General features: G+C 36.3%; 1 protein-coding gene, 1 non-coding gene and 1 pseudogene across 5 annotated transcripts in view; 2 read left to right on the top strand and 1 right to left on the bottom strand.

Moving 5' to 3' along the window:
• LOC129249464 (CUGBP Elav-like family member 2) overlaps window positions 1-25,324 on the bottom strand; it is a 205,847-nt gene that overhangs the window by 108,940 nt on the left and 71,583 nt on the right. For 2 of the 4 annotated variants that reach the window (XM_054889295.1, XM_054889294.1), the window contains exons 1-2: window positions 11,422-11,861; window positions 10,161-10,624 (exon numbers count right to left, since the gene is read on the bottom strand). In XM_054889295.1, the coding sequence (XP_054745270.1) occupies window positions 10,161-10,624; window positions 11,422-11,507 (550 nt within the window). In that variant the 5' untranslated portion in view covers window positions 11,508-11,861. Of the gene's footprint in view, window positions 1-10,160; window positions 10,625-11,421; window positions 11,862-25,324 lie in introns of those variants that run through there. The other 2 variants (XM_054889292.1, XM_054889293.1) reach the window with 1 other exon arrangement.
• Window positions 4,418-4,601, top strand: LOC129249537 (U2 spliceosomal RNA; annotated as a pseudogene).
• On the top strand, window positions 4,834-5,028 carry LOC129249671 (U2 spliceosomal RNA). Its single transcript, XR_008582707.1, has one exon. It is a non-coding gene; the product is annotated as a U2 spliceosomal RNA (small nuclear RNA).

Raw genomic sequence — 25,324 nt, forward strand, 5'->3', positions numbered from 1 at the left:
TATTTCCCAATTTTGTTCAAGTGTATAGCGTCCCATTTCGTAAATGTCAAACCTTTAAGTAAAGTATGAACACATTTGACATGCCATTTGTGTTACCATTCTCAAAAAAATAGGTGGTTCAAAAAGCAAACGCTATATGGCCCACTCGTTATAAAATCTGTGTAACTTTCCATAATTTATAACAGATATATCAAGTTGTTTGCTTTTTTAAAAATTATCGTAAGAGTAAGATGTGTTTCATGCATTTTATTAAATGTTGCGTGAGTTATCGTGCACATAGACCGACGGACAAACATGGCTAACTCGGTATACATATGTACATATGTAAGTCTTTAACTGGCATAGCTAATTTACCTCGAGATTGGAGGTTCATTCAAATTCATCTTAGCTTAAGGTTACATTTTATCATACATCTAAAATTAAAAAGTTGAGTTGCAACTTAGTGCCTATCTCGGTTATTTTATGTTATGCAAAGAAAATTATAAGACTCTTCCTTAGACACAAGTGGACGGGTATGAAAACGAGAATTAAACAAAGAAGGGCAGAAGTTAGACGAAATTCAGATTGATGTTGCGTCTACGTATAACACGGAGGTACGCGCTAAGTTCGGAGCGAAAACTTTTTATTTACAATAAAAACTAAAAAAATTCACTGTATATATTATACATATATATATAGAGTCTGCCTAATAGAAGCGTGACCGGCAAAATTCAAACTTAGAGTTCCATTATACAAAAAATGTAAATGCTGCTAAATAGGTGGCTCCGTTCAGCAATACGCGTTGTGCTATGTGTTGGTTTTGTGAGAAATTTAAAAAGTGTACATTGCTTTTACAAAATGGGTTCCGCGTTTGAGAAACGATTTGAAGAAATGTTCCTATGTCTACAGCGTAAAAGTCTAAAAAGGGTAACAATTGAAGAAATCGAAGATATTTATAAATAAATCGGCGCAACGGTAACACATAGGCTGAAAGTCCCAGTCCTAACACATAGATAGCGCCAGATTTATTGTAGTCCCCTCTTTTTTAGTTAGTACGAACCTTAAAAAGACAGTTGTTAAAATTCCGTAATATTCTATTCATTAGTTCGTGAGTTATTGTGCTAAGAGTGGTGTTCCTTTGGTTTTTTTTTTTAAATAAGGGATAACAAAGAATTTCGTGTTTGAATTTTACAAATGGGGAAAAATACCGTTGAATCGAAGTAATGGTTTGAAACTTGGTTGGGGGACTCCGCTCCATCAGAAACAACAATAAAACGATGGTTTTATGACTTCAAACGTGGTTGTAGAGACACCGATGATGCACAACGTAGTGGACGTCCAAATGAGGCTGTAACATCACAAAACGCCAAAAGGAATCTACAAAATCATTTGGAATAAAAAGTGAAGAGAAAAGTGAAGTTGTGTGAAGCTGAAGCAGTTTTAAGTAAACGTGGTGCTAATGTATCCAAAGGCACGATGCGAGGGCGTTTACATGCAGAAGACCTCAAATTCCGGAGCACACAAAAAAACCCGCTATTTTTATCACACATTGAAAAGATTTGCATGGGTTAATACGTAATATTCACAGAAGAATCTTCCTTTTGGACGAATAGTTGCAGACGTCGGTCCTGGTGCACTCCTGATAATCAACAACTTCAAGGAACTGCTAAGAACCTAGTTGATGTTTTTTCACAAACAGAGGCACTTACAGTTTTAAGCCAACTCCAAACGGCAGATGTTTTTTATGGGAAGCTTTTACATGGCAGGAATGCACTCGGAAGCTTGCCCTTGCCAATGGGCATCTACTATTGGAAGAAATTTTTTTTCTTCGTGTTTCATGATCCAGGCTTCCACCCTGTGCACTACCGCACGGTAGGTAGGTAGGTAAAATAGCAAGAGTGCCATATGCACACTACAAGTAGCACTTACGTGCGGTTTTGATACCATAATGTGGACCATTACCTGTGCAAAAAAAAATTTTGGGAAGAGAAAACCTTCTACAGCCATCCAGTGCTGTTGATGTAGTGGAGGAGAGAAAAGGGATCTAGGCTGGAGAATTTCTTCAAGTCATCCCCAAAGGGCACGCTAAGGAATCTCAATCACCTAGCCGCCAGAGCCGGACATTTGCAGGGAAAGTGTTCATGTTTATGCTGCTACAACAACAACTGAACAAAAATTGAATGCCTGTACCAAAACGGAAAATAATTCTGACGGTAGGCGAAGCGTATGAAATATTCAAAAAGGAATTTCAAAATGATAAAATTAGCAAAATGAACTTTTTCACAAGTAGACCAAAGCAAATTTTACTTTCCAGAAATATGCCACATTGCCAATATGGCTTTCATATTAGAAGCATTGGAGAGTACAATTACACAAATACCCATAAAAATATTTATCCAAAATTTGCTGTAATATGAAAAATGAGAACTGTATGCCCGGTATACATACATACATATGTATATGACAAATGCGCAGCCAATATAAAAGATGACCTAAAAACACAACAGTTTTCTGATAACTTAATGATACTGTGCGTTGGAAGCATTGGACGAAAGTCGAAAACCATGCCATTCTAAACTGAAGCAAAAGTTCTTTAGATGTCGTGTTATTCGAATTGGAATCAAAGTTACGAAATTTTAAATTAAATTACTTTATTAAGCAGACGCAACAGCAATATTTTGAAACATGAAAAAGAAACGTTCGAGCCGGAATTGAGTTTACAAATTGAAGTCCAGTCAGGGCATTTGAGCTACATTCAAGTAAAACTTTGTACTTGCGCATCATGGAAAAGCACAATCTTTCGCAATTATTAATGATAAACTTTCTCATAACCAAAGTTCGAAAATAAACGAAATGAAACGCATTATTTTGTTTCGTTTCGCTCATTACAGAGAGCAGATAAATACAATTGAAACTCAAACAAAGGGAATTGCAGTTGGATTTGTTTTTGTTTGGTTTTTGTGCGCGAGGCCAAATAAAACCACAAGCAAAAGTGTGGAGATGTGAGAGGCAACATAGAAAACATATCAGTTATCCAACCGCTGGGCTGATTCGCAAACGTATTGTTGGCAATTTGTTCATTACAAGCGAGAAATGTTTTCAGTATGTGAGCATGGATGTACATGTGTTTTTCAGATATCAAAATCACAAAGAATGAAATGGAAAAGCCGGTTAGTTTAGGGAAAAATCCTTTTTTACTTAAATGTATGTCCATGTTATTAAGTATATGTATGTATGTATACACTATATGCACGCGGGAAAACTGATCAATTGATGATATTTACTACAGAAAATCACAAATTCATATTACAACTTCACTTTCATGATTATATTATACAATATTATCATGGCAAATTTAAATTAAGTCTTAAATAAACAAAGGTTTTTAATTATCCCATACAACCCTATTTCATTATTAACGTAAAAAATAAATTGTTAAAAATCAATTATAAAAACAAAAAATTACACAATAACAAAAAAGCATAATATGTACCAAGTTCGCGTTTCAGGTGAAATGGCTGTCAAAATCCATACAAATAGTAATGCTGTGAAATATGCCTTAAATTTCGTATGTACTCACGACAAAGTATATGTATTAATAATTTGTTTAAAAATACTTTTTTACTAAAATAAGCCAATTGCTTCTGGGGCGATGCTCTTAAATTTGTTTGTTTACATTTCTTCAATTTTCATTCTGACGTTTCTTGAAATTTGGCAATCAACGTTGCTAGCAACATTTCAGGGCAAGCCAAATGCATATTGCAGGCGAAATTTCACGGTTCTAAAGTTAGTACTAGCATTAAAGGGTTAACCGTTTTTAAGTGACGCTCCAAATTGCCGGCATCTCCACTTCAGATAAATGTGTTACTTTCCTCTAGTTGAAAAGGGAATATTTCATTTTTAGAACGCGATTTAATCAAAATTCGACTACTACCTTGTACGATAATAAACATATGTATAAGTAAACTAAAAAGTTGCATTTTTCATTTCCCTACGTGCGTTCTAAGTTCTTTGCTTGCGCAATTACTCTCACTTGTGTAAATAAACCATCCACCAGTGATGGCCAAGGAGCGAAACAGCAATCACTTTGTTTACACTCTTTGCATTGCAAAGATAGTGTTTTTGAAGTGAAAACTTCTTTAGAATCGTTGGGAGTGATTTGAGGAAAAGTGAAACGAAAAAAGCGACCAACTTGGCTACGAAGCGTTATATTATATGTTGATATAAACGTAGCGACGAACTAAATAAAAATAACTTTTATTTTTTCTTGTGATTCGAACCAAGGATTTTGGATCGGAAGCTCACATTGCTAGTCGCTCGGCTACCGCGTCATGCTGTAGGTGCTGGCCTAAAAGTTATTTACTTACGAAGCGTTATATTATATGTTGATATAAATAATTTTTGTGAGCGTGTAATTCTCAAAAGGTTTATTAGGTTTATTATTTAAAATGTATTGACTAGGTAGTGTGGTTATCAGCTTAACATCTGATAGATCCTCCATCGGAGGACAACAAATGTTAAACTGATTTTTGGAAATGGGCGGAGTGTTTTAGGGGCTTGCTCCTTCTCTGCCACGGGTTGACCCGGTATTGCAGTACCGCCGGGATTTCGGCTTTGAATAAATACAAGAAAAAATATACTAATACATTTAGCTTTGGTGGGAAGAGCCATAAATTTTTATATGAATACATGTAGACGAAAATGGAATTTTTTTTTTTTTGAAATTTGCATTGTAGGACATTTCTGATTATTTATTGAAAACAGTTTTTTGGTTTAGATACTGAAAGTCAGTTTAAGTGAATCGGTATAAATATTTCGTACATTAATTTTTGTGAGCGTGTAATTCTCAAAAGGTTTATTAGAAAACCTATTGGTAGGTAGTGTGTTATCTGTTCCTATCAGCTTAACATCTGATAGATCCTCCATCGGAGGACAACAAATGTTAAACTAATTTTTGGAAATGCGCGGAGTGTTTTAGGGGCTTGCTCTCCACCTCTGCCACGGGTTGACCCGGTATTGCAGTACCGCCGGGATTTCAGCCTTGAATAAATACAAGAAGAAATATACTAATACATTTAGCTTTGGTGGGAAGAGACATAAATTTTTATATGAATACAAGTAGACGAAAATGGAAGAAATTTGTAAGTCTGTTTCTTCGGTCCGTTTGGGTATTTTTTTTGACAACATCGAAACCAAAGCATTTGTATCATATTTTATCTATCATAAACTACTCGTATCATTTGTTGAAATTGAAAACATTGAGGATGAATAATTATAAAATGAAGAAAATAAAATATGAACTTTATAGCAATATTATAATGAACCTATAATTATCCCGCTCCTAATGCTGCTTTCGTCTTATTCTCTCTCAGTTTGTTTTACGGAAGGTTTCACTTCTATCAAGTCTAACCGTTAGACAGGTATTTTTTTTTTTTTTTTTTTTGTTTCAGTATAAAATGATTCAATTTGTTGGGAAATTTGGCGCCTCCGGACGATTCATTCGTGAAATCTTTCGTGTGCTTCCGATCATTGATCATAACAAAGACTATATTTTCTATTTCCTGAGGAAAATTATTATGCATTCCAAAGAAAAATTTGATATTTACAATTTATATTTTTTTTCCGAAGAATGAACAACTCAATTTAAAAACAAATTCCTTTTAAGAAGCATTCCAAATTTGATTGAGGATCTTAATATGAACACTTTTGAATGAAATGTATTTGCTGCGCCGCACGGCAAAGGCACAGTTGATGGAGTAGGGTCAGTTGTCAAAAGAAAAGTGTTGGAAATTGTATGTACCCAAATATGTATACAGTATATATAGTATACCATGTAGATACATAAGTACATACGTATGTATGTATATAGTATATGTATAATGAAGACTGCATTTGTGCAAAAAGTTACGTTAAAAACTTCCTTTAAAAGATATCAAAGTTTTTGGGTCATTGTCTTGTTAAGACATGAACCCTTTAGCGTCCAGCCCAAGTTTAACGGCACTGTCATGCAAATTATTTTCAAAATGTTAAAATACAGATGATTGTCTATTTTATCATCAATAAACACCATTTTGCCTTCTTCAGATGCAGCTATGCACCCCCAAACAATTGCGTTTCCTTCTCCAGGCTTACCGGTGGGAATATAATTTTTTTCATTCAGTTCTGTATTTTCTTTTCGCCAAACTTTTGGAACCAAAAACATTAAGTTTCGACTCATCACTGAATATGGCGTTTTCCCAAAAGGAATCTGGCTCATTTATAGTATATAGCGTTTGGCGAACTCCAATATCATCTTTCTGATAATATCTGAAATGTAGGGCTTGCGGCGTGCCACTCTTATACGATAACTACCGTTATGCAGACAATTACGGACTGTTTATAGGCTTACTTTTTATGCAAAGTCTCTTGAATATTTCAGCGTAATATCGTGGAGATTACTTTTGGATTTTGCGCGATTGGTGCTACCATGTTGCGTTCCTCACGTGAAGTCAATATTTTTGGCCCCCGGCTTGGTGTTGATTAGCTTCCAATTTACCAGTATTAACGTAATTAGCAATAACATTTTGCACCGTAGGATGCAGTTTACCAACTTTTTTGACAATTTCGCGCAGAGACGTGTTTTCCAAGTACAATTGAATAACAATTTTACGCATTTCTAATGGTAAATGCGCGCTTCGTCCCATTTTGTCACTTCCAATGGAGATATTATGCGCAACTGAAACTGAATCGACGATAAAAACTAAGAAAAACCAATCTTTTTTCGTTTTCAGCAATTGGTAAAAACACAAACGATTTTTACTATTACTTTTGCAGCAACAATGAGCGGAAAGTGTACGAATAAATGTTTTGTATATTTTGCTAAGTCTGCCTACTTTCCTTGGAACCCACCAGTGGGGGTCGAAATAACGGAGTTTTGTTTGTGGCAATTCATTAGGAATGCAACCCTCCTACAGTGACCCAAAAGAAAAATATTGTTCCAGAAAATATTTTGCGCACAGCTAACGTTTTTACGTACCATGCGGGCTGTACGAATAAATTGTGTGACCACTGTATGACTCCGAAGACTGTTCGTGGCAAAAGAAAAATTGCTGATCCAAAGCCTATTAGTACCAAAAATTTGCATACTGAAAAAAATGTGCTAGGTTAGAATGTCCGCAAAACAAGAAATTCCCATATGTGTAACCATCTTTGGTACAGATACAAAAGTACAAGGCTGGAGGGGTAAATAGAGGTGTTGAGTGTTGCAGATGGACTCAATTTGGCAGGACAAGAACGCACAAACAAATATAAGTTGTCTGAAGAAGATGTTGCGGCTATGATACATATGATGATTATAGCGATTGGCGCCAATAATTTTATGGCATGCTTATCGATGACATTTCCTTTCTCAAAACATATGCATTAGGGTGGTCCAAAAATGCATGGGAAAAAATTTATATTAAAATTTTTATGCTGCCGCCCCCCATAATGGTAAAGAATGAAAAATAAAAAGACCCGTATTTTTTTTTTTTTTAATCAGACCATATTTAATGGTGCCGCCGGGGCTTTGAAATATCCCATGTATTTTGCATGGGAAAAAAATACTTTTTCGTAGATTTCATGTAAAAACCTGGAAAATGAATATATTTTAACCGGATACCTCAGTTTCTCTTCATAATTGGTCAGGGAATAACAACCAATTATGAAATAATTAATTTTTTTGTATTAACTATTTTTTATAGAACCCCAAAAAGCCCCCATAAAACGAAAATCTAAGAAAAAATCGAAAAACAATATTTTATATTACTTTTATGAAAATAGTTAATACAAAAAAAATTAATTATTTCATAATTGGTTGTTATTCCCTGACCAATTATGAAGAGAAACTGAGTTATCCGGTTAAAATATATTCATTTTCCAGGTTTTTACATGAAATCTACGAAAAAGTATTTTTTTCCCATGCAAAATACATGGGATATTTCAAAGCCCCGGCGGCACCATTAAATATGGTCTGATTAAAAAAAAAAAAAATACGGGTCTTTTTATTTTTCATTCTTTACTATTTTGGGGGGCGGCAGCATACAAATTTTTTTTGGACCACCCTAATATGCATATTAATCAAAGTGCGAGCAAACTCGGCACAGACTTCATACCAAACATATGTCCGGCATATGAAGGCTCCCCGCACGACACTAACCACCTTTTCCACGCCCCTTAAAACCTACTCATCTAACACCCCTATCCCTCTGGACTCAACCTGTCGAAACAGCATATTTCCTGGGCCTACCTTTAGATGAGCAAGACGAAGACGACCGGTGATATACCCTACATTGACAGGGTTTGTATTACTGCTATAACAACAACAACAACTTATCTATTCAAGCATATCGTATCTCTCATTTTTTAACTCCTTTGGAATTATTCTGTATTTGTTACTGAAATAAAACATTCATGAATAGTTTTATATTAATATTAAAAGGTTTATTTATTTCCCAATTTTTTTGATTTTAGTCTCAAGTTAAATATTGGTCTTTAGTTAAATGTGAAGTGCCAGATATATATACATATGTACATACTTTGTATACCGTAATTACGGCAGTGCAGTTTTTCATAATTTTTAAGTAAACGCATTTCTTTGCTAAGGAGAGAGTTCTGTGGGGAGTTTCGATGCGATATCTCAATTTATGTTGATGTTCTCCTTTGAAAAATTTGCTAGAAGACCATAAATAGCTAAATCAATTCCCTACCGATAATATATAATTATTATATAAAATATATAAACGAAGGGTATTTTAAAAAATTACCATATGTGTTGTTTTAATTTAAAAAAATTTTAAATTTTAGATTCTTTCAGGTTTCACTACTTTTGTTCAAAATACGGCTAAGCACACCAAAAGACGTATAATCTTTATATCTGTCAAACAGAAATTGAATACGCCATACAACTGAAACTGTAAATATCATATAATCGTACATATGTTCAGTTCATGGGTACCAATACAACAAATTAGAAGAATCTAAGGTCGGGTGTATGTTCACAGCGAAATTTTAAAAGTTACCATAATTTTTAACCACAGCTCGTACACTCGGCTACGGCGTTTGCTAACCAACATTTCAGAAACATTTAGGACAACTGAAGCACATCTTTTGTTATGAAAATGCAAATGCAAAAGTCAATGATTTCTTGTTACTTGCCCAGAGGCGACCACTATTAGAAAAAACTTGTTCTGTGATTTGGTGTTTCATGCCCGGGGTTCGAAACCGGGCCCTACGAGTTGTAGCCACGCACAAACCCAGTCCACTACAGCGCAATCATTGCGAACAATTTATTCGCATTTATTTCGATAATATGTATATTAGTTTACTCTTTCAGAAAAGTATACATAGTGTTTTTAACTATACAAGGCGGCGCAAAATTGATCACCCTATCAAAATAAATATAATTTTTGTAAATGGAGTCGTTCCTCAATCTTATTTGACCTTAGAAAACTAGACAGCTGCAGTACACAAACAGATAACCAAATTGAGTGATATACGGCCCAAATAAAGATGTCCAACAATAGAAGTATTGTTTTTTTTTTAGTAAAAAATTATTAAACAAAAATATATATTGTATGGCCAACCATGTAAATATAAGCGAAGACTGGAAAATCGAAAAGTGTAGGCATATTGAGTCTCAAGCATTTCTTTAGGTTAAAAGAAGAAACCTCTATATGACGTAGTCACTTGCAACGACAAAGTCAATGCGTCTCTATAAGTGCAAAACTTGCTCGCATGAAAAACTTCTAAAAGCAAAAAAAAATTGTCCGACTACCTTAGACTCCGGTTATCCAGGGCTGACTGTATTTTATGAGTATGTAGTCTTGATAGTATGTATTTGCCTTTATAAAAACGAGGCTTTCTTAAGAGCAGCAGTACCGGCTTCTCACTGACCAAAACTAAAACCAACAGAATTGGTATTTAACTGATTTGGGAAGTACATGTTCCGTTATTTCATAATTTAATATAGAGTATGCAGCTACGTTCGATGAAAAATTATTTTGAGTTCTACATGCATGAGAATACTACATATAATATAAATGAAAATACTTATTAACCTCCAAAACAGTTTTTTCGCTTTTTATTTTGCCGGAATTTTATTATTTTAGCCAATCACACCGCTCTCCCACTTCCCAGGCATACACTTATTAGCTCTCGCTTACCTTTACTGATTCCAGTCGCCTTATCGCGCAGAACATTTATCGAATGCACTGGACCATACTCTTCGAACATCTCACGCAATTGTGCCTCATCCATGGATTTTGGCACCTGGCCAACAAACATTTTGATATTGTCTGGATCGGGCTCCTTCTCGCCGAACGGCACGTCGGCATCCATGCGGAAGCATGATGATTCGTTGTCGACAACATTCCGATTGGCACTGCATGTGTTGTTGTTATTGTTGCCATTGGCATTACAAAGACTTGGCGGTCCACTGTTGTTATTGCCGTTGACAAGACCTGTGCTGCTGTTGCTATTACTGCTGTTTAGCAGAGACGGACTATTATTGAAGCCATTGCTGCTGTTAATGCTGCTGTTATTATTGTTGTTTCCCGGAGTGGATGTGTGAATCGGACTGTTGGGAAGGCTGTTAGTGGTGCTGCTTTTATCACTCATGCCAAATGCACTGTAACGAAACGATTTGAAAAAATTTAACTAAAGGCATTGGATATTTATATGTATATCTCTGTATATATGTACATATGTATGTACATTCTTTATGTAAGGGAAAAAACATTTTTGAGCTGTTGAAATAGGAACCATGATTTTTACAAGTATTCGATTTGATATTTGGAACGAGAGTGAAGGAGATAATTGAAAAATTCACAAAAACAACCTAAAAAGGATATGATAAATGAGGCACATAAAAATGATCAGCAAGGAAAGAACAGACTTAGCAGCAGCCACGAAAAGTAATAGAGATATGTACGTGAAAACAATACGACAACTGAGAAGTGACTAAAAGAATTGCGAATCGTGTAGAAATTAAAGGATGCAATGTGGCAAAGCAGGAAGTACATGAATCTAGATAAATGAGAGGAGAAATGGAGTAGAACTTTTAAATTAATCAATTTTCGAATATTTCATTTCCTTTCAATATATCCAATACCAGTCTTGTCTTTCTAATATCGCTGAAGTTTTCAATTTTCAATGCAACGTTGCGCCCTTCTCATTACAGTCCAGAAGACAAAGACGATAACGGAAAAGTAATGAATTGAGAAAAAATAATGTAAAGTAATTTGTGGAATTAGAGTCATTAAAACAAAAAAGAGTTTGAGAAGAAACACAGTACGTAGTAATTTATTTTACAATATTTAGCATTTATATTCTATAATTGGGAGACAAACACTTTAAGAGATTTTATTTATATGTTCATATAACCCGCTAATCTTAGACTTACATGAATGCAATTTAGCTACTCACTCAATATAAAGGTTATGTGCCTTTTCCGAAAAGTCGAATATGGTTGGCCTATTTCCGAGGAAAGTGGATGAGTGGCTGCTAAACATTTTTTACGAATATCCTTCAGTTTCACAAGTTTTCACGCTGCACAATTTATTTGTCTACGCAATATACACTTTTCACGAGTAACCGTTTTTTTCGTGCATGTAACACCGACAGATCACCAGTGAAATACAAATTAAAAATGTATAGCAAAAGCAAAAATGCGCTTAAGAATGTAAAATTTAAAAACAGTAATTTTATTGGTACTCTATAAAAGTCACACTGGAAATTCAATATTCAACTTTTTAACAGTGCACTAAATACACATTTATGAAAGAAATTATAAATAAACTGAAGGTTATTGCAGCGAAAGACCTAAACTTCGATGTGCCTCTGTACACGACTTTCAGACAAATGAACGAGAGTATATTAAACTTCCAATAACGGAGCCGGCAAAGCCATCAAGAGTTTAGTGTTCGATGGAGACTTTGAGAGCTTAGGTTTTTTTGTAATAGCGGGATTTTGCATAGCCGAAGAAATATATTATCAAAAGGTTCAAATAACGAAGCATAATTAGCGATTCTTACATACTCTACTATGTATTTTTCTATGCCCTATCAATCACTTATATGCAAAATCCATAATTGAGAAATTTTGCGCATGTTTTCTAAGTAGATTAGGACAATTTAACTTTTTGTAAATACACTTTTTTGTACTTTTTCGCCTGACTTTTTTTAAATAGGCGAAAGCGGTAAATTAATGGTACTCTCTCCTTGTAACGATAATTGTACAAGCAACGAGTAATTCAATAAATTTGTTAAAAGAAATTATCTAAAATTATCTAAATTTATTTGTTCATACTTTTTGACATAGAAGTACTTCATCAAACTGAGCAAAACCTTATTTATTGAGTCGTTGCACTCGGTCTCAAGATTTTGCAATTAAAACATCCGGTATTAGTAAAATGCGTAAAAAGGTTCAATATACAATGTACATATTTCGAACCTACGTAAATTCCCATACACGTATGTGAAAGTATGAGTAAAGCTCTCCAGTTTAACAACAACAATTCAGTTTGAAGGCTCTTGACATTCAAAATGCTCAGGCGTTCCAATAATGTTTATAGTTAAAATTTACTCTCGATTGAATTAAATTGTGGGCGTAAAAACGCTAAAATACACGCCTTTATCGTATTTCTTTCGCCCACTTTTGTAAAACCCATGACGTGATGGCCACAGCATCGGGTATAACCTACGAGAATAAATTTGAAACCAGTAGCTGTTGAAAAAACAAAAAAAAAACAGTGCACTTTATAAAACTTTGATATTTAAAAAGTAGCGCCCCTACGAAGTGGGCGATATTAAGTAATGCCATTTTTACAAAACAAAATAAACCTCTATTCACTTTTTAAACCTTTATCTCTTTGCGTCGAATACGCTCGCCATTAGGAAAAGAAAATGGCTCGCCAAAATTATAAAGCCTGTTGAAAAAGTAGTTAATTTAAAAATTAACTCTTTAGTTGACTGACCTATTTTAAATTGCAGTTATAGTCCATAAATCACCAGTCTATGACAGGTTTCTCTGGAATTTTCAAAACGGAAATTACATAAAAAATAACTTCGGCAATTTTCAACCGGTTTTTTTGAGCCGTGGATTTGTTTTCTTCCACTACTGTTTCCACTCTAGTTGCCCTCCAATTCGCTCCACGGCTGTTTTGAACTCTTCCTTTCAAACTCAACTCCTCCATTTTTTTCCATTATGCAATCTCCGCTCATCTACGCTCATTTCACCCTTGCTTAACCTTTTTGTGCACTACCCATTGTTTTCGAGCAGTTAAAGTTTGTGACTTTTACTACTTGAATCTTTCTACAATTTCTTCAGTGACAAACAACTGTACAAGTATGTACTACTATGTAGATCCGGCTACTCCGGCCATCGCTATGTGTAAACTCTTTGCCGTTGTATTTCACTGCATTGTTTCTTCTTCGTTTCTCGCTCTTTTCATGTTCGAATACTTTGCCTAAATGTTGTTTGTGTTTTTGGGTTTTTGCCATTTTCTTGCTCGCTCATTGTTGATAGCATTTGTAGCGTAAAGTAGTTTTCCGGTATCCTTAAAGAAGAAAATTATACCAATGTTTCGGTATGAATGCTGATTGTTGAATGCACATTAACTTTTCGCAACACAAAGCCTACAGCAAGCAACAATCAATTAGTAGATGACAAATTCTAACCAAGTTTTTATTAGCTTGAATTACTATTAAAGCAGAGTAGACTAAAAGTTTTAAAGCAGCTATTTATATATAGTACATAGGTGCTTACAAGAGTAGAGGTTGTCCGCCGTTCTGCATATGAAGCGCTTTCAAATCAGAATAACAACGGGTTCTCAAACATTCCTATACCTTCTCTATGCATCATTAATTTAATCCTTACCTAGTCTTCTCTGTGCTATGTGAACCCCATGCTTCGCCTTTTACTTCAAGTAAAATATTCTAATGTGAGTATTTATGCGTAACATAATGGAATTTCTTTAGAGAAAGAAGCGATTCTTATTACCAAAAAACATTTACAAACATAGTAATAAGAATTTAGAATTATCGCTCTCTGACTATATTTGAGTTTCTCCGTTCTTATAAATATGTAGGGTAGCAGCTTCTGCTCCAAATTTGGATAATTTCATAGCATTGCCATTTTATACTAATTGCTCTCTTGGTCTCAACTGGACTCTTTCATCAAGATTGAAATGATATTCCTGTGATTCCGGCTATGCATACATTATACGCCCTTTAACTCGAATATCAAGCGTAACTAATTGTATACCAATATTTCTTGACGTTATGGTTTGAGCGGTGAAAAGAGTAATTTTATTTAATTGTTTTATAGATTTTTTTATAGGACAATCAATATGATTTCTATAAATATGAGCCATCTCAGACCGTATAAATACATAAGCACAAACAGAAAGATTTCCACAATTATGTGAAAGAGGAAGAAATTTTGTCTTCATAGCAAATTTCTACACATCTGTGTATGTACATATGTATGTAAAGAATCGAAATATGTATGCACAGGCTTCATTTCGCAGTGTGTTACAAATGTATTGTGCACATTGAGTTTCGACTCATTTTGGTGCTGAATTTCACTCGTTGGCGCTAACAGGGGCAAACTTATGACTTTTAATTAAAACACATAAAATTCTCATTACAAACAAAATGTTGCACCGATAGTTCTATACTAAGTTCCAACGCATTCCGATGGTGCAAGATTAGATTAACCCCAAAAATATGCAACGACCAAGTTTCCCTACTGTAGAACAAATATGATACTTACACATACATATATTAATACTCGTATTAGGGCATTCGGAGAGACTGCCAGCAGTTGCTGCAACTACGAATTCGCAGGTGACAGCTAAAGCATGGCAATAGTAGGCCAACAAGCTGACAGACAGACGGGTAGAAATGTCGGCAAGTAGCGGGCAGATGGATTGTACAGCGTGATTGGGTGAATATGTGACGTAGCCAGGCAGCAGGAACTGACAGAGGCAAGCTTTAGTCATCGCTCGAGTGCAACGAATTGGTTGATTGGCGCGAACACCCGCGAAAACGAGGGCAACAACTACATACCATCAAACGGTTGCACAACTGCAGCAACTATTAAATTCTTTTTTGCTACTGTTTTCATGTTCTTAGTTTTTCCGCGCTCAAGCGGCAATCCATCTTCATCATTCGAAGCAGCGACCACATAGCGCCTCAAAAGGATAATCAAATGACTGGGAATACACTATAGCGCGTCACTCTACTACCTCTTTGACCCTCTTACTAAGTTCCCTGCCGGCACAGCAATACAATGCAATGAAACTTCTTCATATTGAGGGATAAAACTAAGGATTTACTCGACTTAACAAGAATATCACATTTGTAACAAATCAAATGCAATTCAGTGTCTTCAACTTTCATTTTTATTTTACTTCAACGTAATCTTGAAGCTTTTGCTATTTTGTTTGTTTTTTATCAACGTAGTGGGAAAATATGTTTCCATATATTTAAGAATCTCTCGTTCATCCCTTCTTATTGTATCTATGTATGTATGTATGTGAAGAAATATTGGGCATGACATTTGAGTTTTACCTCCAAATCAGAAATGTGAATTTTTTGCTTCATCCCAAAAATCGAGTTTGATTCAATCATCAGGTGAATTACAGAAGTCATTTTATGACATTCTGTTGTCGTAGTTCTTTAGACACTTTAAATTTGAAGATATTAAGCTTGTGGAGGCTTAAAAAGTATTTTAGAAAATATGGATGTTAGAGCGTTCTAGATACAAGTAAAAAAAATCGTTGCGTTCTCCCAAGGTAAAAAGTCGGAATAGGCGAAAAGAAATAATATAAGTTATGTTTTTAATCCAAAAGGTTATAGAAGCAACAGCGAAGCGATGACTCCAATGATACCGTTCTGATATTATGAACGTCGAAAAAGAAAAAATGCATAAAGCTTGGTACACATACTACTTATACTCTTTTTCCAAGGCAGTTTGGTAATGAAAATGGGCGAATTTGATCAATAACCATGCCCCTTTCCCATATATCGGTAATTTAAAAAAAAACGTTATATCTCTGTCATAAATGAAGCAAAATTAGTGAAATGTGGTAAAAGTGATAAACCCAAAGCAAAACTACAATGAATGAAAAATGTTGGAAAATATGCTTAGCCATACCTATGTTTCGGTAAATGCGTGTATCTCAATAATGACAGAAAAAACTCGCCCAAACTTGGTACTAGTACTAAGTTAGGTTAGGCAGGTTGCTTGTTTAAGACAAGACACTCGGTGTCCCTAAGGGCCATTGAGATACAAGCATTTGATTTCCTTCCCCTAACTAAGTTGCTTAAACCACTTAGAGCTTTTTAAGAAGGTAACTGGTTTCATGTGTAAAAGTCCACGCAAGTGGGGAAATTTACTGATTGCCATTCACTTGGGAGTGGCCAGGACGATTCTTCTGCATATGGTTCAAGCAGCTCACAACGTCCGAATTTAGCCCACGTATCCTCTGGGTAGCTTCCGAACACCCGTTCGGGAGTGAGCTAACGTGAGAAGGCGAAGCATTCCAGGATAGCTGGCTGTGCGCTAGGTTGGGGACCCGCCACTTAAAAATCCCCTCCGATGAAAATAATTACAAAGTCTCGGACGAGAACTACCTTTACTGATGACAACCCCTGCGAGAGATGCGATGGACGGGGCAAGGTAAGAAAACCATACGACCTTGCGACGTCTACTACAGCTGCCATGTAAAGGAGCGCAAATTTGGTGTCGGATTTGTTGTGGGAGAGAGACTTCGTCACCAAGTACTGCCGTTCACTCCGGTGGACGAGCGTCTCGCAATAAACCGAATCAAAGCGCGATTTTTTAACATCTCGCTAATTTGCGCCCACGCCCCGTTGGAAGAGAAGGACGATGCGACCAAAGATTCCTTCTATGAGCGCTTGGAACGTTCCTATGAGCGCTGCCCCCGCCACGACATAAAAATCGTGCTTGGCGACTTCAACGCCAGGGTGAGCAAGGAGGGAATTTTCATCATGTGATATATGGAAGACATGCTTCTAGTGTATAAGATGAACGATTGGAATTTAAGTGTGCTCTGCCCAATCCATAAGAAGGGCGATCCTGCAATCTATGCCAATAACCGTGGGATTAGTCTTCTAAATATCGCCTATAAGGTTCTAGCGAGCGTATTGTGTAAAAGTCTGAAACCCACCGTCAACCAACTGATTGGACCTTATCAGTGTGGCTTTAGACCTGGAAAGTCCACCATCGACCAAATATTTACAATACACCAAATCTTGGAAAATACCCACGAAAGGAGAATCGACACACATCATCTTTTCGTCGATTTCAAAGCTGCATTCGTCAGTACGAAGAGGAGTTACTTGTATGGCGCGATGTCTGAATTTAGTATCCCCACAAAACTAATACGGCTTTGCAAGATGACATTGCTCAACACCAGCAGCGGCGTCAGAATTGGGTGGGACCTCTCCGAGCCGTTTGATACCAAACGAGGTTTCAGACAGGGTGACTCGCTGTCGTGTGACTTCTTTAACCTGATGTTGGAGAGCATCGTACGAGCCGCAGAACTTAATCGCTCAGGCACAATTTTTTATAAGAGCGTACAATTGCTGGCGTATGCCGATGATATTGACATCATCGGCCTTAACAACCGCGCTGTTAGTTCTGCCTTCTCCAAACTGGATAAAGAGGCAAAGCGAATGGGTTTGGTGGTGAACGAGGACAAAACGAATAACCTCCTGTCTTCAAACAAATAATCGGCGCACTCGCGTATCGGCACCCACGTCACTGTAGACAGTTATAATTTCGAGGTTGTAAAAGACTTCGTTTATTTAGGAACCAGCATTAACACCGATAACAATGTCAGCCTTGAAATCCATCGTAGAATCTCTCTTTCCAACAAGTGCTACTTTGGACTAAGTAGGCAAATGAGTAGTAAAGTCCTCTCTCGACGAACAAAACTAACACGTAGGGCTCTCATTATGCCCGTTCTAACGTATGGCGCAGAAGCCATAGAAGCCAAGAACATCCGATGAAGTGACGATTGGAGGGTTTGAGAGAAAGATTCTGCGGAAGATTTTTAGACCTTTGCACGTTGGTAACGGCGAATATCGCAGGCGATGGAACGATGAGCTGTATGAGCTTTACGACGACATAGACATAGCGTAGCGAATAAAGATCCAGCGGCTATGTTGGCTGGATCGTGTCGTTCGATGCGGTACCAGCTGGTGGTAGCAGAGGAAGAGGAAGGCCTCCTCTGCGTTGGGAAGATCAGGTGGAGAAGAACTTGGCTTCACTTGGTGTGTCCAATTGGCGCCGGTTAGCACAAGAAAGAAACGACTGGTGCGCTTTGTTAAACTCGGCCAAAATCGCGTAAGCGGTTATCGCGCCAATTAAGATGAAGAAGAAGAACTGGTTCCTCCAGTTCGACATTTTGCAAATTTCTCAGCTCCTCAAAGAAATAATTGTCAAGATATTTGGCGCGGCTCTTTGAAGTGCAGGACATTCACAGAGGAGGTGTTGTAGCGACCCAATTTCTTCTTCATGTCCACAGCTCCTGCAGAAGTCGTTATGAGGTACACCCATTCTACTGGCTAGGGCAGTGACCCACACCCGTTTAGTGACCCGTTATAACACTTGTGAGGACACTGGTAGTGATCTGTTAAGTCCAAGCAGAGATTTTATCCTTTTAATATTCAGTTTTGGCCAGAGCGCTTTGGAGACCCTACAGTTAGTGGTCAGAGACCTTGGTTTCCGCGATTACGCTCAGGTTAATCGCAGTGTATAATTCGTTTAGAGAAAGTCTTATGCCCTCCACCACTCGATGAATGTCAAGCTCAGAGCCTTTCCTTGTACACTCATCCGTTCTTTCATTTCCCTCCACTCCAGAGTGGCCGGGAACTCAAAAAAGTGTGGTATTATGTTGTGGGATGAGCGAGAGCGACTTCCTGCATTCTTCAACACATCTTGAATTGATGCGCGTGGAGGTATAGCTGTTCTCTTGTTTGCTCCGGCATAAACTGTCTGGTACGCATAATGTGGGATTTATACCGGAGATTTTCATGAACAACTCGACGGATAGGACCTTCAGAAACATTGAACTCCCTCGAAAGGGCCCTTGAAAAGAATGTTCCTCGTCGATTCTGTATCGTCCGCTAATGTTTTCAATTCACGGCGAACCTTATGTACATATGAATGGTGTGATTTGCGCATATAATGGCGATAACTGCATCTCTTCATTTGTAGAATTAAAATTTATGTCCATGTCCTATCTAAAAACGCATGTCCCGACTGACCAATGCTCACTTTAACTAGTGCCACAGTTTGTTTTATATAATATTTATATGCTTAATATTTCCTTGGATAAGCGAATAATACCAAGTATGTAAGTTTTATGACAATTTCATATTGCTTCTATTTCCTAAGCTATGTAGTTCGACCCTTTGCATACATTTTGTAGAGGCTGAGTTCTTCAATTACTTCAGATTGTTCTGGTTAATGAATGCGGTATACTTGTGCTTGGCATACATACAGATGAAGTCGCTTTAAGGTCTTTATTGCCCATTTTAATCTCGCCAATGGAGAGCGTCGACCAACACTGCGCAAAGAACTTATGATTTCCTAATGCACCCTAAAAGTGGCTAATTCATATCTCGAAATGTGACCAACGGTTGTGGGGACCCCTATTGGCTGACAAAATAGACGAGTCAAGATACTGCACGATGCGGAACGATGGCCCCACCAGGATAATGAGTAATTGCAGTAGCTCGGCAGGTATGACAATTGGTCAGCATCAAATTATACAACATCACCATCTCTATTCATTATTTGCCTCAGCGAATCACTGTACCTTCATTCATTAAATTCAACAAAGCTAATTAAGCAAGCTTGAAGTAATTTACTGACGATACCGCCCATTCCCACAGACACACACATGTATCGCTCATTCGTTGCAAGAGTATTATAATATCATACAAACAAACTTTTAGATAAGTATGCAGAAAATATTACCAGCTTTTCTTTTGTGCTGGGTAAATGCATGGCGATATCCGTAAACGGCTCTCATTAGATGAAAATGTTAAGGCATAAAAAATATAAACTTCGAATCTGTTTCTCTAGAGTCTTCGAACTTTTGAGCTATGACGTTCTTCCAGAAAACTGGCAATATACTCTTGTACTTACATCCATATAAGAAACGCAGATAATTTGCAGCAAGCAAATGCATACATATAAAAAAAAATTGCTACTTGTTTTTAATTCCTCATATATACATGCGAGCATATAAGCACACTACGAACTTTACTGAATCAACCAACGACTTCGGCAATAAAACTACTTTCTGCTGGAGTGTGCCAACACTTACAAGAACACACACACATGCATGCACGTATGTAAAAGGTGTTTCATTAAGAGCTCCTGTTTTGAAATTTACAGAATGTCGTAGATAAGTTCACAACTAAATCTTAATGACTGGGCAATTGCATTTAATTTTGAACTTTTCTGGTACTTATTTCAAAAATGCCTGATCGTTTTATTGTAGCGGTCGCCGTAGCCAAATGCGTTAGTGCGTGACTAACATTCGGAATTCAGAGAGAACGTAAGTTCGAATCTCGGTGAAACACCAAAATGAAGAAAAAGTTTTTTCTAATAGCGGTCGCCTCTCCACAGGCAATGGCAAACATCCGAGTGTATTTCTGCCATGAAAAAGCTCCTCATAAAAATGTATGCCATTCGGTTTGAATCTGTAAGTCCCTCCATTTGTGGAACAACATCAAGACGCACACCACAAATAGGAGGAGGAGCTCGACCAAACACTCAAAAAGGCTGTATGCGCCAATTATACATATATATATTTATTGTAATAAAGAGTGAAGACAAGGAGATTAGGTATAGAATATGGGCATTTCATTGGTAATTTTGATAAAGTTTTCGATAAGATGTTGGCTAAATTTTCTCAACAGCTCGTCGAATATTGGCTTGCACTTTCGAAATAGTTTTAGACATATTGGTATACATATTTTCCTGCTAAACTAGGTAGAAAAAATAAAAAAAAATAAATCAACGGTATATTAGAACTCAATTTAACAGTTTTCTGGATTCTTGAATCAGAATTCAGGATTGTTTTTATTTTTTGAACCGTTTGAAAAAATGTGTAATAATAACTGAAAAATCCGGATATTTATTTTTCTAGCCCTATAATACTGTTAAGCTTGACTTATTATAATATAATATTTTTTTACGCCCAAATAAAAGACCTTTCTGAATAAGCAATCGATTGCTTTGATCCTCTAGAAAATACATAATTTGTCTGATATTGGAGGTTACTGACATTTCCAACCTATTACAAACAAAGTTACAATCATACTTCCATATATGTACGTATGTAAGTGGAATTCTCCTAAGGATGCACGTAATTGATATCAAATGAAATATGACTGAAAAAGATTGGAAACTGCAATGTCCAAACTAGGGCCGCCACTTACTAAAATATTTTTATAAAATTTAGTGCTATTTTAGAACAAAGTATATTATAATATAAGGGTTTTCGCACCAATAAACAAACTGCCTTGTATATTGAAATAATATTATATAAATTCTACTAATAAAAAAATAAAAGTTTGAGTTTACCACTAATTTTGTATCAAATAAAATAAAAATCCATACATAGTTTTTTTTAATTTAAAATTACGAGTCCTAGACCGTGTCAAATCGAATTATTATACATTGGTCGCAGATTCACATAACTGCGGCGCGAGATAAAGACTTTTTCGAACAGCCTCTGCAAACCTGACAAAATCTATGGGTTGTGCATGTAATGCTCCATGAAAGCGTACAAATTACAACGCTGTATGAACGACACATACAAATGGTGCTGAACTCAATACAGGCGCTCATAATGGGACACCCAAAAGATATGTATGGATATACGAATTATGGTATAGGTGACTCTGCTTAATTCTAATTATAAAATTTAACTAAAAATCGAATACGTTTACTTATTAATCTTTCCTAAGCAAATGGTAATAAAGTTTGTTGTTGTCGACAAATAAAACTACTGATAACTTTTACGTTCGTTTCTGCAACGCAGGATTTTGGAAGCACTACACATGGTAGTATAAGTAAATACATATGTATATGTGGGAGCACCGCGGTAATAATGACAGCTGATGTTTAATTACTTTTTAGAAATAAAGACAAATACGAAAGTATAGTTTAAAAAATTAACATGATTAACCTATACTTACTTACTTTATAGCCTGTTTTGTTTAAATTTTACACCAAAAGTGGCAATAGTGTTCCTTAAGTATAATACTACTACAACAACATATCCAGCTCGAATATAAAGAAATAATGCCTAGAGTTGCGGTTACTTGAACCGCTAAGAAGTTTTAGTAATAAAATTTGCCGGTTACTAAATTTCTGGTAACGAATCACACGTAAGCAGAGTCAACTGTAGGAAGATTTTCGAAATCCACAAAAGTGGCTGACTGTTTTCTTTGATTCATTCAGCAATGAGTGCAGGCAAAGGCAGTACCCTGGGACTAAATTACGCCGGAAAAGCACACGTTGAGTGTAGAGGATGGAACGTTTTGTCAACATAAATTGATGAAGAAAATCAATCTCAGCACTTTCCTTCACCAACCACTTTCCTTGCTTAATGCCCTGGCGTCTCTTCTATTTCGTTCACACATTTATTGAAACTACTACTGTGTCCAAAAAATAAGGTGACATTGTATTTATTTTGAAAATTCTTTATTTATTCTTCCAAATCAATTTCATCCCCTTCAAAGTAATCCCCTCCCGACACAATGCACTTATGCCAACGTTTTTTCCAATTTTCGAAACACTGGTTGTAGTCACTTTCCGGGATGGCCTTCAGTTCCGTCTTCGTTGCGGCTTGAATCTCCTCTATCGTGTCAAAACGGTGTCCCCGGAGCGGTCTTTTGAGCCTGCTGAACAGCCAGAAGTCGCACGGTGTCAGATCAGGTGAATACGGTGGTTGCGGAACGATATGGGTTGAGTTTTTGATGAAATGATCACGAATTACGAGTCCAAAAAATTCAATGTTTTCGGTACCAGTCGAGATTTGACGCGCTTGAGGCCCAAAACATCCTTCAAAATGGTATTGACTGAGCCTTTCGATATGCCAACATCATCAGCAAGGTCTCTAATCGTTAATCGACGGTTTTTCAACACCAAATCTTTGATTTGTTGGACGTGAGCTTCGTCAGTTGAGGTTGATGGTCGCCCAGGACGCTCTTCGTCTTCGACACGTTCACGACCGGCTTGGAACTCACTATACCACTTGTAAACATTTTTTTTAGACATAGCCTCATCACCAAAGGCTTTCTGCACCATCCTCAACGTATCCGAAAATTGATTCCGCAAACAAAATTTAATGCAAATTCTTTGCTCAACAAATTTCGACATTGCAAAAAACGAGAAACTCACTTTTAGCAGCTCACAAAACGACGCGTATCTCAAACAGTAAATGAATATTTCACATGAAATTTGACATAGATGTCACTCACAGTACTACCAACCTAAAAAAAAAAAGAATTCTCCTAATCCTTCAAAGCGCGCAGTTTAAAATCAAATGTCACCTTATTTTTTGGACACAGTAGTATATGAGTGTATTTGGTTGCAGTATCTACTGCTGTCGTTCAGTTCATTCGACTACACACAAGGACAATACGATATGAGCAAATCTAACAATTTGATTTGGGGTTGTGGGTCGGAGCATTAGAAAGTATGTCAAAGGCGAAGTAGTGAATAAAGGAAATATGACGAATAGTGGCAGCAGCTGTTAAATGATGTTAACTTGTAATAAAAACCGAAACAAGTGTTATTAAGTTTTCCATTTTCATCAGAGTTGATTAGGGGCTAGTCTACCTACTTGATTTTCAAATCAATAGAACTTGCTCCTGAGTCCGAATTTTTAATTGTTCTTGACTTAAAGAAACTTTTCCCATTTTACATTGAAAAATGGATAAAACTTTAAATCTGTAGGTATTATGAGCCATTGCAAAATGGTATACATAAATGTGAAAATTATTTTGGAGGTCTAAATATCCTTAAATCGTCCCTAGAAGTCCCTGAAAAAGTCGCTATGGCTTTCCACCTGCGGCCTTAAAGGGGTAATGTGAGTTCGCTCAACCGATGTGTTAACTCCGGGGTACATCAGTAACCAGCCGACTTGGACCTGGCCAGGAAGTGTTCATTAGACGAAAGAATAGCCTGTGTTTTCCGGGATTGGTAAAGCGTAGGTCAGGCCTCAGAAAACTGGGGTATAAGCATTCTCTCCGAGGGTTCACCCGTTTTTGATTGTTTCAGTGCGGCCCCTGCAGGCGATGCGCTGGTTAAATAAAAAGTATGGATAAAATTAAGGAAAAAAGGCAAAAAAAAGGCAAAAAAAAGGAAAAATAGCAGAACGCCATTAATGGTAGAGATTTAGAGCAGAGCCCTTTCGTACAAAAACCACGATTACTTCGCTCACCACCACAAAAAGCGAATACGCCTGTTACGAGCGGTTCATCGCCAATCATAATGATATTATAGCCATTCTGAAGAACTTCAATAGCACCTAGCCAAAGGAGATGCGAAAAAAAATGTTTAGGGTGCGATTAAAATATTCGTAGTCGAATCTATTGCCCATACATATAATTCTTATATCCAAATTCTGTAGCAAGCCTCTAAAGTTAACAAATTTAATACTAATACTTTTAATCAAAGTACATTCAAAAAAAATTTCAAAAATACATGTTTTTTAATAAAATATTGGTTTGAACTATAGGAATATAAATTCTGCAATAAAATTAAAAAAAAGCGACATTTTTCTGAAAAACAAAGTTTATATTTCTAAAAATGATAATTTTTAATGCAATAAATGAAAAATATATTTAAAAATATTTTTTTAGAATTTCGTTTGAAAATACCTCATTTTTTCACTTTCGATCAGGAATAAAAAAACCTGCTAGTCTTGCGCAATGAAAACTTTATCAGTATTATTATTAAATTGGAAGTTTTATTTATATTTATATTTCAAGTATTTAGTATATTGCTTGCTGTGATTCTCTTCCTTATACCTTGACTCGGGTATTCCAGAAATGTGTAGATATTGGTATTTTTATTGATTCGTGGAAACTCTGCTCGTTTGAGCCTATCTACAAATCGGGTAACCGAAATGCTGTTCGCAACTACAGAACTGTTGTTAAGGAATGTACTACGAGTACACTATACAATGTACTACTTACCGACCCATTTTAAGTTTATTATTGACATGTTCAGGTGTTACAATACACATATGTATATGTACTAAGAACTT

This window comes from Anastrepha obliqua, chromosome 5 (assembly GCF_027943255.1).
Source record: "Anastrepha obliqua isolate idAnaObli1 chromosome 5, idAnaObli1_1.0, whole genome shotgun sequence".
In the NCBI taxonomy this organism is placed as follows: Eukaryota; Metazoa; Arthropoda; class Insecta; order Diptera; family Tephritidae; genus Anastrepha; species Anastrepha obliqua.